The following is a 20,426-nucleotide window of genomic DNA, read 5'->3' as shown; positions in this document are numbered from 1 at the left end:
TAACGATCGTCCGACTGGATAATATCGATTTAGTTGGATCTCGCTGGGTCAACGCCGGGATACATGGAGTCGCGTCTCTTTCCTCGAAGTAAATATGAAAAAAATAAATGGAAGATGTTGGGTCTTTGTTCGCGTCACAAATCGCGCGTTATCGCGTGTTTTGACTACGAGATAGAGTAGGGGGGCGCGGCGGCGGCGGCGGCGGCGGCAAAGAAGGAGGAGGAGAAGGAGGATAAGGAAAAGGAGGATAAAGAAAAAGAACTCACCTGCAATGGGTCACGAAGATGCAAATTGGTTTGCGCCCCATAAGGGCGTTCCTCCCCATCCGGGAGCTCCAGCCGCGGAGGTAAATTGAGGGCGAGATCTTGCCTCACGCTACCTGTCCTGATCGCCCTGTCTCTCGCTGCGGCGACCATCGCTTCTTGTTGAAGGACATCACCCTGTCCACGAACAGCGGCTGCAGCTATTCGAACGCCTCGGGTCAACGCGTTTCCGTTTGTTGCCTCGCCACCCCCTCCGTCTCTACGTCCACCTCCACCTCCTCCTACTTCACCTCCTTCTCTTCCTCCTCTACGAACGTCCAATGCCGAACCCATCGATAGCATCTGTTTAAAAGACATAAAAGTACATGGTTCCGTTAGTTTCGTCGTAGTCATATTAGGGTCGCTAGCCAAGAAACAAGGTACGATTGGATCGTCTAAAGTGTAAGAGATTTTCCGTCCCGTTTTCTCTTGCTCGTAAAAGCGTCTGAGTTCGGTCTAGCCGGCGAGCGGAGCCAATTTAAGGTCACTCTTCGAGAGAGAGAGAGAGAGAGAGAGAGAGAGAGAGAGAGAGAGAGAGAAATTGTCTTTGCTCGAAGCGTGTCGAGAAAGTGTCATTTTTTTTTCTTTTTCATTTTAAATGTGCCTATAAATTCTGAGAGAGTCGAGACGTTCATTGTTCGACAAAGCTAGACCGAAGAGTTGCCCAATTTCGGTTTTCCTTTAAAAGTCTGCTTATCCAACGTTAATTAATCCCTATCGCTAGTACGGCGTTCGTATAATAATAACGCGAATGCACCCGCGCGTCAGAATCTCTTTGACGTAAGCCGGAAGTTTCTATGAATATGTTAAAGCTGCGCCAAGATATAAAGCTCTCGTGTAAAACCTGGCCTTTGGCTTTCGTCGCTTCCTCCTCCCTATGAAACTCTCGTAACATACGATATCCAAATTTCCATTCCGCTTTCTCGTCGATTCTTCTACATTTTTTCTTTTGTTTTTGTTTTCTTGTTTTCTTATTTCGCTCGTAATTTCAAATGTCTGCGACCGTAGTAGGATCATTTCTAACGTTGCTCATGGCACAAATCGCGATTCCTTAATTCCTATCTCTCGCGCATTATTATTAATCTCAATGATCGATCTCGGTTTAAGGATAATCGCTCGCATAATTGAGGCGTTCGCGCGAAGGAGAAGGCATGACGCGGTCGCGATTGACGCAAATGTGCTCGACCGAGCGGAACGAGCGCGTTCGACCATTTCAAGAAATCGTGATTCGAACGCATGCCAAATTTAAAAATCATTCCAATTTCCATGAGAACTTGTTACGGTGTCCAAGCGCTTTATTCCGTTCGCTTGGCTTTTATTCGTTGCTTCGATAGAATAAAAAAGAAACAAGGAAAATTGGGTGGAGACGAGCCATCGACTGGCCGCCAGTATGTCTGAAACGATCGTCGATCTCGTCTCGAGGTCGTATTTTGGCAGTGGCAAATCACACCCAAAGAACACGTACACACATAACGTCGGCGACGAACGCATTCACAGCTATTATATATGCAATTCGTACCGTAACGAAGACAATTGTCCGTGACCAGCTCGACATATAAATTCTTTGGCCACGCCACTGTTTCTTCGATAATTGCAATTTCTACGATCGCAATTATAATTTCAACGACATGCCGTTGGTAATAAGGAAATCTTCAAGCCGTAAGGAATGATCGAGAGACAGGAAATCGATTTGACGAAAGAAAGAAAATAACGGTAAATGGAAAAAAATGTGCAGATTAAAGACGTCGGAGTGGCGATAATGCAGTAATGAAAAAAATAAAAAAATCGTCGCTTTTCTCGAGGGCGGCGCTATCGAGAAACGACAAACGTAGAATGTTTCTGTCTGTATGTTCGCGCGCGCGTGTGTGTGTGTGAGAGAGAGTGCGTTGCGAATTCCGAGGTTATCGATAGTCTCGAGTCGTTTGCTCTCAATGACGTCTTATCGTACGAGTTGAAATTTGTCTCTCCATCTCGACGTCAAATGAATGTATCGAAGGGTACGCGTGCGTGCGTGCGTGAGAAGTTTGAAAAAAAATGAAGAAAGTAGAGAAACGTACAATTTGATGTAGCGAGAGAGAGAGAGAGAGAGAGAGCAGTGTGGCGCCCTAGATTCGTACGTTCCTATCACAACGATCGACCGCCCTCGTTTCTTCTCCCTATCGTACATAGGAGCGTACACCATTGGAAGAGCTTCTTAGGTTTAACCCAAAGAAACGTCTCCCGTTGCTCGTCCCTTGGCCCTTTTTTCTCCATTTTCTTTTTCGGCCGTTAGATACGGCAAAGCGCGCGAAACTCGATTCGAAAAAGAGCTTTCGCCGAGTGGCTCGAGTTAAAGCTTTAAAGGGGTTCTCCACGTTTCCACGGAGGCCGTCGAAAGGGAAAGCTCAAGCGGGTGTAGTTGGAGCGTTAGCAGGAGAGTAGCAACGGGAAGAGAAGGACGAGGTGTTTGAGGGGTGGTGAGACGCCTGCTGCTGTGCCTCGCACTGGTATTGATCGGACACTACGGCTCCAGAGAAGACTAGAGACGCGTATAATGTCCACGGGGTACGTCCTGAGAGCGAGAGCGAGAGAGGGTGAAGCTGGTCGATCGATCGACAAGAGAGACGATGCGAGAGAGAGAGAGAGAGAAAGATCGACTTCTCGAGGGTGCTGATGCTGATTCTCCATGAACGTTTCTCTAAACACGTGGTATGTGTGCCTGTGATTCCCTTTGAGATCTTCCAATTAATCGAATAATTTCCTTTCTGAACGATTAATTGGATTCATTGAATCTGGACCAAAGTGGATGCTGCGCGAGAAAAATACTGCTCTTCTTCTTCCAATACAACTGTAGTTACATCGGCAGAGATAGACAGATAGATAGATAGAGAGAGAGAGAGAGAGAGAGAGAGAGAGAGAGAGAGAGGAGGGGGGGAGAGAAAAGTTGATAAGGATATAAATGTTTTTTCTTGGATTATCGCATCGACTTGCTCGTCTCGACAGTCGTATAAAATCAAGATTTGCGCTGATGGATCGAGATCAATCGGATCGATAGTTGTCCTAGGTCCGTTGATATAAACGTCGAAACATATACATACACATATATACATATATGTATATATATATATATATATATACGTATACATACGTGTATACATATAGACGACGCGCACACAGACATGTTCGCTAGATATAACACGTATAGAAGCCTAACATAGGCGAGCTACATAGATTCGATCCGGCGTAGCACGTGTAATCGGGCTGCCAATTATCGTTATCGCCCAAGGCCACGAGACGGATAGGTTCCATCGGACGGTGGACGATAACTACGACGACGCTGTCTTTGCACGTCTACGAGAGGTTACGCGCGACGCGACGATGCGATTAAAATTTTTTTTACAAATGTACAAACTTTCTTTTTTCCTCTATAAAAACGCGCTAATCCCCAAACTGCACGATAAGAGGCATAACAAATTTACGTAGACGTTGACAAAGAAAAAAAATTCGATAGCGATAACGCTGGCATCTGAACGCTGGCCCCGCTCTCTCGTGATCTGAAAATAATGGTGACTAGGGGTGGGGGAAGTGGCGAGGACGAGTCCGATGATAACCACGACTATATTGTTTCAACTATGTCGGTGCTATCGTACTTTTTTTCTCTCGTTTATGAAGAAGAACGATAACTAACTTTTCTTAACGACGAAATTCTATAACTCGTAATGCCAGGAAGAGAAAGGATTTTCTCGCCTCCCTCGTCGTCCGATCGTCGATTGCGACGTAAAAGCTTCGAACGTGACGCAACCTGTGGCCATTTTCACGAGTACCCGCATGCAACGCTCATACGCGGATCATAGATACATACGCACACGTACACACTTACGTAACTTTCCAACAGACGCTTCCCGTTTGACGGAGATAACGTTAACGAGGGCCAGATAATAGTGTCGGGAGTCTAGACGGTTAATTACAAGAAGACCTTTAAAATGGCGTGCGCGAGCGAGTGCGAGCGCACTTACGTGCTTTTAGTTTTCGCGTCTACGTACGCGTACTCTGAAACGCGTTTGTTCGTTCTTCTCCGTGCCGGAGCCTGCTCTAGTTTCAAAGGGAATTTCTCCCGATCTTCGACTCGTATAGTTTTCTTCCGATATATCTTCCTTTCCTGGACTTTGTCATTTTTTTTTCGTCGAGGGAGTTCCGTCTAGTCTCGATATCGAACTCCGTATCTCGGATTAATCATACACGAAGAGTGTTATTAGCCAAAGCCTCGAGCGCACGTGCGAAGATTTCGTCGTTCGCGAGTGCAAAAGTCCAAATCGATTTCAAAAGAGAAGAAAAAAAAAAGTACATCCTTTTCTCTTCTCTTTCATCCTTTTCATCGATTTTACTCGCGCTAAACCGTCAAGGTAATTTCCTGCGAAGGCTTGCCTTTTGTAACCGTCCAATAAGTCAACGGGAATCGTGGAATTAGAGGCATTGTTGTGTCGGGAAGATCGACGTAAATGCATTCTCGTAAATTGTATCCGTACAATGGGAAAGCGACGAGTGGCAATGGCGCGTAACGTGCCTTCCTCCTCCTCCTCCTCCTCCTCGTCGTTTTCGTCGTCGCCGTCGTCGCCGTCGTCGCCGTCGTCGCCGTCGTCGCCATCGTCGTAGTCTCGTCGTCATCGTACAGGTGCACCAGCAGACTCGTACGAGACACATCGTAGTAATTAAGCTATGCTTCCCCGAAACTCTTCTTCTCGCTTGCGATTCACGAGACTCTGCGAACTAATGAAATCGGCCAAAAATGCTTAAGATAGTGCCGATAAACGCTTTATCCTTATCGTGCGAGTCGATAAAGACACGTCACACGATTGATCGTTCAATGAATCCAAGCTTACGTTGCTCGCGCTTAACGAAAAGAATAAATAACGAATTAAACGGAGAAATTTTACAAAAATGATTTAACGCGATCGTAGAAAGAGCGACAGCCCGCGACTCTACCAACTTTCTCTATGCTTCCACCTACGTACCGTCGTACCCTCATTAACGCTTAATTAAATTAACGTGAAGTACGAGGCCCCGTGTTTAAAAATAGATAGGAGGAGTTTGTTGCGAGCGTGAGTCGACCCATTTTTTTCCGGCTGACGAAAGAGAGGACGTCGTCGTCGTCGTCGTCGTCGTCGTCGTCGTCGTCGTCGTCGTCGAGAGACTTTACGGTCTCTCGAAAGGAACGATCGATAAGAGAGAAAACAGAGCGCGAGAGGGAAAGAGAAAGAAGAAAAAAGAGTGGAAAAGGTGATACTCGAATAATCATTGCGGCTGTTTCCGGTAGAGACGATGCGTGGAACGAGTAACGAAAGGGTTAACGAGCCTCGACGATAAGTCGACTGCGAGGGAAACTCGATACGTCACGGTGAATCGAACTCTATTCAGCGAGCAGCAACCAGAGCCTCGTGATTTCCTATTGAAAAGGGAGCTTCGATAGATCGATCAGTTTAGATCATCGACGTGTTCGACACTTGCGCAAACGTTGGCCTACTGCCTCTCTCTCTCCCCTATGTCTCTCTTTCTTAAAGAATCGACTGACCTTAATTTGCCACTTTGACAAGGTATTTATTCTTTCGCTGACGTACGACGAAAGAAACACGTGTATACTTTTTTCCTATCGATTTCTATATATGTACCCGTGTAAACGATTATGGATGAGGGAGTTACGTGCTGTCTATAATTTTCAGGCACGCTGTCTGATACATATGTCGAAACTCTTATTAGAATTCATTTATATTTCATTTGGTCCGATAAGGGTCGTTCGATTCGATCAACGGATTAGGGGGCAATTGGAGAATAGTTTGCACGTGCGGATCAACGTGTAGATTTTGCCCGTTCATTCCCATCGCTCCTTTGCGAGGGAAGGTTTAAAAGAAAAGTCCTACCTAAGAAAGAAAAGGATCGTATCTCTCTCTCTCTCTCTCTCTCTCTCTCGCTTCTCGTTCTATACTCGAGAAGCTCGGAAAGACTCGCACGAAGGCTGATGACATTTAAAAGTGCAACGCGAAGGTATCGACCGACGAGACGTGAGTGAAAGAGAGAGAGAGAGATGAATGGAGAAGGGACGTAAGAAGAGAGAGAGAGAGAGAGAGAGAGAGAGAGACGGGCTGCCGACCCAGACGAGAAAACTGCAGTGAAAGCCCGGTTCGCATTCTGGGCCAGACGGAAGAAACACGAGGCAGACGGTGTAACGGCCTCTCTCTTTCTCCCTCCTCTTATATTTCCCCTCGTACTTCTCTCTCTCTCTCTCTCTCTCTCTCTCTCTCTCTCTCTTTCCCTCTCGCTCTATCTCCAACTTATATTCGCTAGCTGCAAAATCGGCGCTCTCGTACACATACAGAGGGGCACATAGAATTTTTCCTCTTTTTCCAGAACTCACGAGCGTATTACCGACGTCTGCGATTCCATCGGGGATAAAGACATGAGAAGAAAGAAAAGTAGAAATTACAGGGACGTTAAAAATCCCTCTCTCTTTTTCTCTTTCTTTCATGACGACGACGACGACGACGACGACGACGTTGCTCGGTATTGAGTATTATTCGAGAATAGCAAGTACAGCAACGAGTAGAACGTTTTAAAGAACCAACGTGTTTACGTTATCGACGCAAAGACGATAGTACAACCGAATGATAAAAAAAAGAAAAAGAAAAAAGAAGAAGAGGAAAGAAACACAGAGATACTATTTGTTTTCATTAATAGAAAACTCGATGAAACGTACGTACACCGTTGTTGCAAAATTTTCTTGGGCACTCGTAACCACCTATAAATATGTATATTTTTGTAAACTGTAAACATACCAAGTATCGCGTTATGAATAATAAGCGATAGAATGTGAGTGCGTGAGTATGCGTACGTCACAAAAATCACGTCCCTCGACCGAGTGTGCCTGCTTAACGAGTTTAACGCTAATTTATTAAACGTCGAGAGGAGCGCATAGACAACGACGTTTGATTTTTCTTTTTCTTTTCCTTCTACTCTTCTCTCGCTTCGGCATTGTCGTCGTCCGTCGGTCGATCGAAGAGACCGTCTACGTCTGCCTCTCCCTCCTCCCCCGCCGCCCCTACCTATCTCTCTCTCTCTCTCTCTCTCTCTCTCTCTCTTTCCCTCTACCGTGGTTTAAAGTGGATAGAAACGAAAGCTTCCCTCTCTAATGGAACGAACGCGGATCGAAGCGAAGAATCAACTTTGAGACGTGCTTTTTTAAATTCGACGTTATAAAATTAATAGTCGCTCTCGCGACTTTTCCATCGTTTCGTTATTTCTCATGGAAATGATTCGCCTATCGATTAACGACGAATACGGTGGATCTTTTTTTGGCTGTATGAAAGGGATAAAAGAATGAAAAAAATAATGCGCAGATATATGTTTTTGTTGGTGAAAAGCCACAAAACGTACCACCAAGGCCATGTCGCGCGGTTTCGAGCCCTGTGCGTGTAATATGCGTGCGCCCAACTCGAAGAGCTTTCTCCTCAACTGTTTGACGGAGACGCCGAGCGTCTGCATGCAGCGACGCCTCAGCTTCATTTGAACGGAGCCGCCAGGTTGCCGAGGAAACTGGAAACTAGCTAGACACCACACCACCACCGTCAGCTGTCAAGCTGCCACCACGTCGACGAGTCTCTTCTCTATCGTTGCACTTTCAACTCCTCACCTCTTAAATCTTTATCTCTTCTGACCAACGCCACCCTCTTTTTCGTGACTCGGAGATACAAGAGAAAAAAGAAACAATGATATTACTTCTTTTCTCTCCCGCCCCTCCCCGCACTCTCTCTCTCTCTCTCTCTTTCTCTCGCACGCGCGAAGAAGTAATCGAAACACAGAAATTTTGTCTCCGACACTCGCGTTCGAATATCTTCGATTCCGTCCTTTCCCTCGCGCACTGATATCCGCAAGACACACGATATCTTTTTCTTTTTTCTGCGTCGAAGAAAGAGAAGAAAAAGATGAGGACGAATAACGAAGAGAAAGGCTTGTAGAAGAATAGACGACGTTTTTCTTAGGTACACGTCTCTTTATTGGCCAACTTCCACCGATGCGATTCGCGGAAACGTCACTCTTCTACTACATCCGAGTTTTTCGCGAAAGTCGTTTTTCGTTTTTATCTTCGTAGCTGGATTCTTCGTTCGACGAAGGACGATGGAGAGATATCGTAAAGGATCGTCGATATTTCTACAGAAGATACGTGGAATGATAGGACGATGCTTGGGCGATGCTTGGGAAAAGGATGAAAAGAAATAATAAGAAAAAGAGCGAAAAGAGAAGAAGAAAAAGAGAGAGTATATAATGTCGTATCGTTGTGCGTAAATGCGCGTTTGTTGGCGCACAACGAAACCCAACGGGTTCCAAGTCCGGCGGCAGACTGAACTCGTCCGGTGGCTGTCAGGCTGCAGCACCGTCGAGTTACCCCCACCTACTCGACTTCCCCACTCGGCGGCGCTCGCGTTTACCCCTACCAATGCGCATTCGTCTCTCTGAGTTTTCTGTGTGTGTGAGGTGTGTTTGTGTGCGTATCGACGACGCGACGCTCCCGCACCACCCTCTCTCACTCTCTCTCTCTCTCTCTCTCTCTCCCTCGTGTGGCTCGACGCGACCATCGTCAGCCGGTCGGCTCCTCTCCCTCTTCCACGCTCTTCTTCGGCTCACCTCCTCCTCCGCCACCGCCACCTCCTCCTCCTCCTCCTCCTCCTCATTCTCGTTCGTGTCTTGCACGGGCGACGGAAAAATCAGCCGCGAAGCGGTGGCAGGCGACCTACGAGAGAGAGAGAGAGAGAGAGAGAGAGAGAGAGAGAGACGAGACTTTGCGAACGACTCGCGCATATACATGTACGTACATATATATGTACGTACAAGGAGAGTATGTATGATACAATGTACGTAGAGACTGGCAAAGAAAGATCGAGGGTGGTCTCGATTTTCAACGTCAAAGTTACTTCATTCTCTCGATGTGACGAAAGAAAGAAATGAAGAAAGAGAAAAATGAAAAAGAGAAAAAAGATTCTTTGGAATTTCGACAAGAATTGTAAACACGTGCCATATTCTTTGTCATTTGATTTCATTGATTCGAGTATATTATACCCTTCCAATCGAAGAGAAATTACCCTTGAAATTATAACAGCTTTGATATTGCAACAACACTCGAATCGATAGGCAAACCCTACGATTTTAATCGTAAAATCGTTTAGATCAATGAAATCATTATACGAGTAGCGAGAAAGAGAGGAGGAGATTGGTGTTGCCCTCGATTGCGACAGTCTCGTGCGAATACACGTATACTCGTCGTCTAGGGGGTACTCCTAACAGACGCTCGTTTCCCCCACCATCCGACTGTGACACCAAACGAGAGAGACAGAGAGTCTCACAGACACAACCCACAGGCGAGATCGTGGAAGCGTAAGAGAAAGCGCGCGCGCGCCCGCGCGTGCGAGCAAGAGAGAGAGGTATATAGGTAGAGTCTCGCGAAACTGCAGAAGAGACGCGCTTTAAGGAGCCTCAGAGGTTGACCTTACCTCGGCCAAGGTCGCGAGCAGTGACGGCAAAACGACTACCTCCTCTCGGTCTTTCTTTCTCTAATGTCGTTTTGACCGACTGTCGCTTTCTGTTTTGACGAGTCGAAAGCAGCGCGTGCCACTCGCCCTCTCCCTCCCCCCTCTCTTTTTGCTAGAGAGAAGACCACTCAAGCCCCCACCACTATCCTCGCCACCTGCTCTTCTCCTCCTTGTTTTCATCCTTCTCTTACTTTTACTCCCACCTACTCCTTTTATACTCCTCGCTTATATGCGTGCACGCGCAACTTTTCCTCGATCCTACTCTAGATCGATCTCCCTCCTCTCCCTCTCTCCTTCTTTCTCACGAAAGTAAAATTATCTTTCGCAGTTTGGGATTGCTTAAAAAGGTATAAACTTTCGATTTGATATAGTTGCGTAATAAAGATTGAAGTTAACAGAGAAAACAATGTAAAGGGAAAATCGGAGTCGCACAAAACGGAGAAGAAAATAAGAAAAGGAAGAAGAATCTGCTTTTCTTCCGATTCGCGCGACTCTATCTCTCGCAAGGGACGAAGGAAGAAAAAGAGAGAAGGGGCGAGAGGAGGGAGGGGGGCGGCGGTGGGGAGAGAAAGAGAGGGACGATGCGAAGGCGCGTCAGTGTGTGCGCGCCGTCTAGACGACCGGTTGTCGGCGAGACGGTAGAAAGGAGGGGATGGAGGGCAAAAGAAGGAGAGAAGAGAGGGTAACGGAGGTATAGCGGGGAGGTATGATAACCGGCTATCATATCTCAGGGCCGTCGCTACGACTACTACCTCTCCCTCCCTTATCTCCCCGCCCCTCTACCCTTCGTCGCTTCGTCGTTTTCTCTTCTTCGTTACTCTTGGTTACATCTAGAGAGAGAGAGAGAGAGAGAGAGAGAGAGAGAAACGTTACGAAGCAACGTTCTTCTTATTCTCGTCCGTTGTTTTTCTTCTCTTTCATTTAAATCATCCCAATTCTTTGAAAATTATTAACGAATATCTCGATAGACGATCACTGCTGTAATGGTCGATCGGAAAGAAAGAAAAATTGAATAAAAGATATATTTCGCATTTTGTTAAAAAGGACGATGAAATCGTTTAATCCAAAGTCGAGGAAGATACGAAGAAGAGAGCTCGAAGAAAGCGAAGAGATAGGATGGGCCGTGTCTTTCCTACGGCGGGGAATATTCTACGAAAGAAAGAGACGGAGAACGAGGGACGACGACTCTTTGATATTCCGAATCGAAAGGGAACGATAAATCTGGCGATCGTACACGCGCGAGTAAATTCGCAAACGTGGCGAAGGAGTCGAATTCGTTTTCGTTCGGTTTTTTCTTCTAAAACGCTCCTCGATACTCGATAAGAGAAAGAAAAGTAGCTTGAAAAATATTCTCCGAGGACCGACCAAGGGACGAACCTTCCAAACGAGACTCGTTCACGTCTTGCCAACATTGCTGAGAGAGAGAGAGAGAGAGAGAGAGAGAGAAAAAGGTAACTCGCAGTCGTATTAAATTTTGATGAAATCGATAGTCTGGCCTGTGAAAAAGAGAGAGATGGTCGAGAATGCCTGACCTACGCGCTCGATCCCAGCACGCGTCGTGTTCAGTCTCGTACTCTCCCTCTCTCTTTTTCTCCCCTAACAACGTTCCAAATAATCTGCCGCGCGAAATGGACGTGCCTCGATATTGGTCTCCCGGGTGTGCTTCGATTCTACCGGACACCCGAAGCGAGTGTCAAAAAAAAGGATATATAAAAAAAGAAGAATATAAAAAAGAAAGAAGAGAGAAAGAGCAGAGAGGATGGACGAAGAAGGTGGGAGAAAAAAATGTATAGACGTATGTATGTAGATGTGTATAGGAATATATAAAACGGTGTGCGCGGAAAACGATCGTCGACAACCCTTTGTAGCTCATCGAAAAACGAGTACAACGACGAACGACGAACGAGGGTGGGAGGGAGCAAGGACGGAAGGGTGGTGGTGGTGGTAGTGTTGTCGCGACACTGTCGCGACGCTTCGCAAGCCCCTGCGTGGATGCTGTGTTTCGATTCTTCCTTTGGTTACTTCTTTTTCTTGCAACATAAATGTATATTTTAATCGTTCAATAAAATTTTCTCCAACGCGTAAATCCACCAGTTCTTTTCTCCTCCTATTTCTTACGTTTCAAAGGCTTTTTTTCAGGAAAACACAGGAACGAAGCGTAACACAGCGCGTGAAAACGGGCCGTGCCGTAACTTTTCGGCTATTTACGTACACGCGTCCTCCCACTCTACCTATATATCTAAAACCTCTCTCTCAATCTCACTCGTGTCGTGTCGGAAGATGCTTCGCGCGCGCGGGATAGCTCGCATTCTTTTCGCTTGAGTAAGAAAACGTACGAATCTCTGCCAGTGATCGTCCCCTTTTGTCATCCTCGCTCTTTATTTTTTATATCTTCTTTCTGAACGAACAATTGGACGAAGAAACTTGTTGATAATAATTTTCTTTTTTTCATTCCAATAATCTCTTGCGATGACTTTTTCTTTTTCTTTTACGTGCAATCTTTTTTTCTCTCTTTCTTTCTTCGTCTCCCTATTCTTTCTCCGACGCGTCGCGTTTCAGGGAAGCGCTGATTATGAGAGGGGAACGATAATTAAAGAATATTTTCGCGCGCTCGTAATTAGCCGGACCGTAATATTAAAGAAGAATAAAATGAGAGGGTAATTTTCGAGATAACGCGGCGCACCCCGAGCGGAAAGGAAGTGCATTGTCGAGGAGGACGTCGATCGTACCGCGCCGATTGATAACGATCAAAAATCTAAAAATGAAATAGAATTTCTTTTATAATATTATTATAAAATCGATTAATATCAACATTATTCGATTGATTATGATTGTAAATTTAATTAAATGTTTCATTTCGTTGCTTTACGATGAAAATTTGTCAGAAAGAAGAAAAGCCTTATCGTTCGTGTTCTTTAATTAATTAATTGTCATCAAACGGCCCTTTCAACTTGAACCGGAGTACTACGAGGTACCTTTTTAAATTTTTCGCGTCGGTGAAAGTCGAGAGAAGTAACGAAGAAGTAAAGAAGAACAAGGCTCGGAAGAAGAGGAGACTGGTCGACTGCAGAGAGTAAACTCGACTGGTCAGCCTCTTTCCACTCTTCTTCCTTTTCGTCTTCTTCTTCTTCTTCTTCTTCTTCTTCTTCTTCTTCTTCTTCTCCTCCTCCTCCTCCTCCTCCTCCTTCTCCTCCTCCTCCTCCTCCTCTTCCTCCTTCTTCTTCTTCTTCTTCTTCTTTTCAGGGTGACCGACCTCGAGTACCAACGAACGAAGCGATCAAGCAAGCGAGCGAGCAAGTCCGTTTCGAATCCCATGGTTCGAGATCGAAAAAGTTTACGATCGATCCTCAAAGAAAAAAAAAAAGAAGAAGGAGAGAGGAGAAAAAGAAAGAAGGGGAAGTACTCGGTGGTGTACTAAATCTCAAAGGCGAGCTAATAAAAGCTCGTTACGTCGAGTTCGAATCGAGTTCGTGCACGCGATCGCGAAAAAGGCCACGACCATTCGACTATGACCTAAATGGTTGCGGGACACTGCATAGAAAGAAAGGAAAAGGGAGAAAGAGAGAGACAGACAGACACAGACAGAGAAAAAGAGAGAGAGAGAGAAAAAAATAAAGAAAGAGAGTAGAAGAAAAGAGGACAAAATAACAAGGCAAACGTACTACGACGAGTGTCTGGCCACTGTCTGTCTCTCTGTCTGTCTGTCTGTCCGTCTGCTTCTTCTCGTCTGAAGAGAGAGAGAGAAGAAAGAGACGAGTATAACAACCAACGTCTGAGTCATTAGACACAATAAGCGAGAACTCGCGAAGGAGCAAGCGAGAGAGAAAGAGTAGCTGGTGTACTCGAGCTTTGATTCACTCGTCGTCTCGAATCTCACTCCTCCTTCTTCAGCTTCGAGCCTTCGTCGAGACTTTTAGACACAATAACCGTTGTCTCGAGATTACAAGTGGATAAATGAGACATTAAATCGGCCCACAATCTTCCCTTAGAAGAGAGAGAGAGAGAGAAGGGGAGGGAGGGAAGAGAGACGAGGGTTCCTTCAAGGCACACACGCATACGTACGCATTTATATACTGATAATATTCGAAAGAAACGCTTCTGATAATGAAACGAAAAAGTCAGACTGGGAGAGATCAGACTGGGTCGTCGAACTTGGAAAGATTTACAAAAAGTCGAGGGCAACGGTTAAACGATGAGTGCAAAGACGTGCTGCTGTAAGATGTATTAAAAAGAAAAAAGAAAAAGAAAAACAAGAGAGAGATAGAACAAGTTGAAAGGAGGGCAGGAACGAGGATGACGTTAACGATCTAGAAAACTGACGGAAATTTACGCTCTGACGGATCATGCTTGTTTCTCGCGAACGACCTCACGACTACCAACCAAGACGACGACGACGACGACGACGACGACGACGACGACGACGACGACGACGACGACGACGACGACGACGACGACGACTACGACGATGATGATGACGACGATAATAATAATAATAATAATAATAATAATAATAATAACTGTAATAACACTATCACTATGGTATCTGCTTAAAGAGACGCTTTCCGAGAAGCGACAGGCTGAGTTTATCGCACGATAATGCAAGGTGTAAAAGAAGGAAGACACGATGCTCGACGCTCGTTACATCTAAGGAAGAAGAGAGGAAAGAAGAGAGGCGGAGCGAGGTTAAGGCTTTCCTTTGCGTTCACGCTTCTATATAAGATGGCTACTTTAATGATAGCGCGATGGATCGGCAGATAATGCGGAAAGATTTACACGCGAGAAAGAGCTGCGCAGCGACTGGCATCTAAGAACGGGGCTGAACTTTCAAACGGTTTACTGACTCGCTTTACGATCGCAAAGACGATCGTGCGAACGACTATGGAAAAAATTGATGAACCTAATCCTGGTGTAATTAATTACAAAGGTGATCGCGTATAAAATGAGGATTCGAAAAGAAAGATCGTTTACGAAGATTAGGAGGGATAAAAGTTTGAATGAGTTCCAAGCACGTAACCACCGAGATAAGAGAGCAATAATCTAAGGAACGTTAGAGACTGGCCTAATTAGAAAGCCAGAGATAAATCGAACGCAGCCCTCGATACTCGCGCCCCAAGCGTAAAATCTATCGGTCGAATCGCTACCTGTGCACTTTCCCACGAAGCGTCATTAGCTCTTTCTCTCTCTCTCTCTCTCTCTCTCTCTCTCTCTCTCTTGGAAGCGGCCGAGCGTATGTGGCGGAAGTCGTGTGCGAGAACCTTGACTACGTCATTTTGTTACCGCTCGAACATCCTCCTAGATGAAATGGAAACGGCCGCCAGTAATAATCCGCTAGTTGTCCCGTTTCATCGTACTCGATACTTGTGCGCTTTGTTCTTTTATATTATTTCTTTTGTTTTTTTGTTCTTTTTTTCTTTCTCTTTCCTTCAACGATAACGTTACCGAACGTAACCGAAAAGGCCAAGCTACGAGAGCCTTGTCCCCCTACGAGCCGGCCCTTCTTTCCTTTTGCGAAGCAGCACTGCTGCTCCACGGGTTTCAATCAATCCCCTTTCACCGGTGGCGGCCTATCGCGTAATCGTCTAGACAAGTCGACCCGTTTTACGCACGCCGACTATATACGATTGATCGCCAACGATTATTTCACGATCTAGAAGAAGAATATGTTTGATCGGTTATAAACTTTCAATAATACGTTTCGATGAAATTTCATTCTCTTTTTCTATTCCTTCATTCATTAACGACGATGAATCTCCTTTCATTAGCCGTACGAATTCGTTCTTAACGCAGCACGGGGGAAATCTTTTGCAAGCCCAACGAAAAGAGCTTTTTACGAATGTATAGAATTTTTCATCCCTTCAAAAGCTCCAGCTCTCTCTCTCTCTCTCTCTCTCGCTCTCTTTCTCTAGCGGGAGTACGTCAACTCGCGTCAGGAAGAGAAGCACAATGTACTCGTTACCAGAAATTTTCTCGGAAAGAGCGAATCTTCCAAAAGGCACACACAACAACGCTACTTCTCTCTCGCTCTTCCTCTTTCATATACATACACAGGCTACGAATCGAGCAAGAGACTAGAGGAGAAAGAGTTCGAAGGACGAAGAACCCTTTCGTCTGGAGCCTCTAAAAAAGTCATTTGTCAGCATCGTGCTTCGAGAGCAGACACATTTGTTCCAAGGACTCTTCCAGCTCTTGCTCCTTTTTAAAAATGAAGACCTAGGAACCATCCCGTTAGCCACAAAAGGGTTTAGAAAATCTGCCATCTGGCCAAACTGTGTTAAAGTAGAAGATATACTTGTAGTAGAAAGCGAGAGCGGACGCGATCGAAAACTATTTTAAGAATACTTTGGCAGGAGGTGAAGCGCGAGGGCGGAGGGGTAAGGGGAGAGAGACTCGTTCTTGACTGGACGAGAACGACAGGTCGTCCTACGTCGACGAGGAGCCAGCCCGTATGCAAATTCCTCGTATGCAGTCCTGTTTATCTCGCGCGTAGGAACTCGCTCGTTCCTCGTCTGGCTGGCTGGCTGGCTGGCTGGCTGGCTGGCTGGCTGGCTGGCTGGCTGGCTGGCTGGCTGGCTGGCTGGCTGGCTGGATGGACTAGCTGGCTGGTTGGCCAGCCGGCCATCATATCGCGACGTCCGTCGACGCTGGCCAGGAATGGTTCGACGAGGTCGAGATTAACGGAGTCGTTTCTCGCTACAGGACGTCGTCTCGTAGTTTCCTCCGTGTCCTCGACGGGGACTGGGTCGAGGTTCCTTCGATCGAGGCTACGCCGCGATAAAGCCGATAAATACGCCGATCGAGAAAAATCTCGGCCCGACCTCTAACTCGTTTCCTTCGCCTTGAACGAAGGACGAGGACGATTTCAAGGTAGCGACGCAACAACTCGTTTTACGATACTTCCATCGATCTGCGATAATCGTATAATCGGCTAAGAAAAGAAGATTTCGTGAAAAGTCGAACGACAAGGAGAAATGCGAATGGAGAGGATGGCCCGTTGAAAGAATCGGTGTGACACGATTCCTCCGAAAGACTTTGCGGTTTCGAATTGTCGTAACATCGACGTCCGCGATGTTCGCGTCTAGACGATCGGCTTTCACTGCCTCCAGGCGCCATAAACTGCCGCTGCCGCGATCGTCGACGCGTCTGTCTCTTGGCCACGTAAAAAGGTCGCGAAGGTTAAATTCTACGAATCGTTCTTTTAGAAAATATTCGTCACGATCCCCGTTCGGCTCTCGTGTTTTTATCGGTCTCGTTTCGACAACACCCACACTCGCGTCTCCCATCTACTAATTGTCTCAAAACGACAGAAGACTGTCTCGTAAGACACGAAAGAAAAGAATATACCGGTTTTATTTGCCGCCCGGAGGAGGCGATTTCAACTGTTTCAGTCCCATTCATCTAACAACGAAACGCAAAGATAAAGAGAGGAATAGAAAGGATGAGGAGCTGGGGAGGGGGGGGGAGGAGCGAGCTTGCGTCGAAAGGACAGACGGAGCAGAGAGAAAGAGCTGGAGGAGGCGATTAGAATTCCACTTTCGTGGTCGAAGGCTTAATTCATCGTCCGGATGCTCCGACAACGGGGGGAGGCGATCGATAAACACATCGAGGGAGGGAGAGAGAGAGAGAGAGAGAGAGAGAGAGAGAGAGAGAGAGAGAGAGAGAGAGAAGCGGACACGTGCAGGAAAGTCCGAAAAGTAGCGGAGCGGCAGGCGGAAGGACCGCAGACCGCGTCTGCGGTTCTGCTTCGATCCCCACCCCTTTCTCATCCCCCTTCGTTCTCTTCCCCTTACTCTCCGTCTCTGTCTCTCTCTCTTTCGCCAGAGTAAAAGCAACGATCCAGCAGCAGACAGGCTGGCAGAGTGGCAGCGTGTTCTCTCTCTTTCTCTCCCTCCGTCTTTCTCTTTCGTATCGCTGCGAGTATTTTGGCAGCGTGAAAATTCGAGTTAATTTCTCTCGCGCCACTGCTAAAGAGAACGCACGGCGCACGGCTGCCTTCAACAGTGTCTCTTCTCCCTACGGTCTACACCGTTCTATTGCATTTTATACAAGTCCGAAACAAAGTTACCTGCGAACGATGGTGTTCTTTCTCAATCGTTAAATATATATCATTTGAAAATTTCTTGCGTTTCGACGAACGCTCAGATTTAGGGAACAATTAGTAAGTCATTAGCTACAAATGAAATCGATTTTGTAGACGAGATCTTTGTAGATGAGACTGAAATAAATAATGGAAAAAGGCAGAACATTAAATTGTCACGTAGAAAAGATCGGTGAGATAAAAGAGAAAATAGGACGGTGGACCTTTCTCGAAGCTAGCCCTTGCGAACGTGCATGGAATACGTTCTGTTTGCCCCTCGAGGAAACTTTTCTGTCCGCGAGCCAACGTCGAGGAAATTATGCATCGTAGGTGGACGTAAATTTTTACGTCCGAAACGAAATTCTCTCTCATGCACTCCTTCTCTCTCCCTCCCTCCCTCCTCCCCCTACTTTTCAGGTCTGGCCGAGTTCCGGTGAAGCGAGCGAGCGAGCGAGCGAGCGAACGAACGAACGAACGAACGAACGAACGAACGAACGCATGTTAGAAACTCGAAGCGAGTTCCGTGAGAAGGTCGGGGGTCTATAGGAATTTTTCATGAGGCCTCAAATATTTAGACGATGGGTCTTTCGATGTTGGTTCGCGTACTCCTCGCTCTACTTACCCAACCTAATTTCTTTTACGGCTAATCGTGCATAAAAATGTATTCAAAAAATTGGAAATAGAAAATGAAAGAATATTTGAATCCATATTTTTTATGTATATAAATGTATACATATTTTTATGTATATATCATTTATGTATATAAATGACTCTCTCACCCACGTAAATTCCTGTTTAATCGGTATCAGAGTCTGTACAAAATCGTCTCTTTAGTACAGATCGCGAGTTGTCGTCGTCATCTTTCTCTCTCTCTCTCTCTCTCTCTCTCTCTCTCCCTCTCTCTCTCTTCCTCTCGCGATCCGTCGTTTTGCGTCAAAGTAGATAAGAGAGAACGGTCGCTATCGTATACTCGTTTTATCGCTTCCGAATCCGCGTGAAAACGCGTCGAGCGATAAGGGAATACGTTGAACGCGAGTGTTTCGGAGAGACTTGACAATGAGAGGGAAAAAAAGAAAAAGAAAAAAAGATATTTTCATTATCGTTGCGAGAAAGAAGAGGAAAGAAAAAAAGAAGAGAGGAGAAACGTGCGAATGATGGGTAAAGCGTGCTCGTGAGAGGACCGTATAGAGGACCGTGTTGGTGGTCTGCGCGAAAGGGTGTGGAGTATTTCTCTTGCGTTGGGTCAACTTCGACCGAGAGAAAATCGAGAGGGAAATCTGGTTGTCATACTGCCAGTCGATATATCGTACAACGTAGTCCTACCCTATATTAGCCCGCGAGATAGGGGATGCGCCGCTGCCCCGTCCGACACGCCCCCTTCCCTAGCCCGTTATCATATATTTCTCAAGAGCTACCCTAGACCCGCTTCCCTTCTTTCTTCGACTGACGTGAAAAGAAATAATACGTTTAATGTGATTAAATGTTCAAAGAGTTAAGACGTAGGATCCGAATGGTATTAGACGTATAAAAATTATGTCTCCGTATGGGGATCGTTAGAGCTAAAGTTTTCGCATAAATATGCGCTGGATAAAATTCGTAACGATAAAATTCGCCGGGAAGAAATAAATCGAAAGATTAAGGGAGAACCGAGATGGATGTCGTCCTAACGTTTCCGCTTTAAGTACGACCCAGACAGCGAGCTCCGAAAAAAAAAGAAAAAATAAAAGAAAAAAAGAAAGAAAAGAAAGGGAGACCCTTAGGAAGAGACGTAGTAGTGGTAACCCTTAACGTAGACACCCTCTGTTCGCAAGTCTGAAGGCCTCGAGGGGGCTGACGGGGGTTGAATTCGAACGGCACGTGGAGAAGGACGTCGCCATGAAGAAGAAGAAAGAGAGAGAGAGAGAGAGAGAGAGAGAGAGAGAGAGAGAGAGAGAGAGAGAGAGAGGGAGAGAGAGAGGGAGAGAGAGAGAGGGCAAGCTTGTAAGGTCGAAGAGGAAGGTAACGCCTCGGGGGCAGTTTTATCTAAATCGAGAACGAGAAGGAGGGAGGAGGACACGTGGCCTCCCGAGAGCACCTTGATATCCTTAAGAAAAATAATCTTAGACGCACGCTAAAAATCGCCAAAAGGATTCCGATTCTCTAAGGGATTCTTTTAACGGTGAAACCTTAATCTTTTTTTTATTCTTTCTTCTTTTTCCCAAAATTTCATTCGTTCGTAGAAAACTTTTTAACCGAGACGAGAATTATGTTCTCTCTTTCACTCCTGGAGGAAATCCGTCTTCGTCGTATCGACCAGCTTTCGACTTTGAACGAAGCTCTTTCGAGATATACGCGAACGTGGCTCTTTTCACGAGCCACCGACCGGATTAACGAGCAAAGAGCTTTCAAGGGTTCGGTGGTTCCTGCTGGATCGACGTTTCAATACCCTCTTTCCCATCCAGCCCGCAACTTCTAAGATGCCAGGGCCGAGAAAACCACCTTCGAGATTCTTTTCGT

General features: G+C 46.1%; 1 protein-coding gene across 1 annotated transcript in view; it reads right to left on the bottom strand.

Moving 5' to 3' along the window:
- Positions 1-20,426, bottom strand: part of LOC124429446 (AF4/FMR2 family member lilli-like) — a 51,774-nt gene that overhangs the window by 7,600 nt on the left and 23,748 nt on the right. Inside the window, exon 3 of the mRNA XM_046974757.1 lies at positions 267-605. Coding sequence (XP_046830713.1) covers positions 267-605 — 339 coding nt within the window. The remainder of the gene's footprint in view (positions 1-266; positions 606-20,426) is intronic.

The sequence above is a fragment of the Vespa crabro genome, chromosome 15, assembly GCF_910589235.1.
Source record: "Vespa crabro chromosome 15, iyVesCrab1.2, whole genome shotgun sequence".
NCBI classification, from domain to species: domain Eukaryota; kingdom Metazoa; phylum Arthropoda; class Insecta; order Hymenoptera; family Vespidae; genus Vespa; species Vespa crabro.
This window is presented reverse-complemented; position numbering and strand designations above follow the sequence as displayed.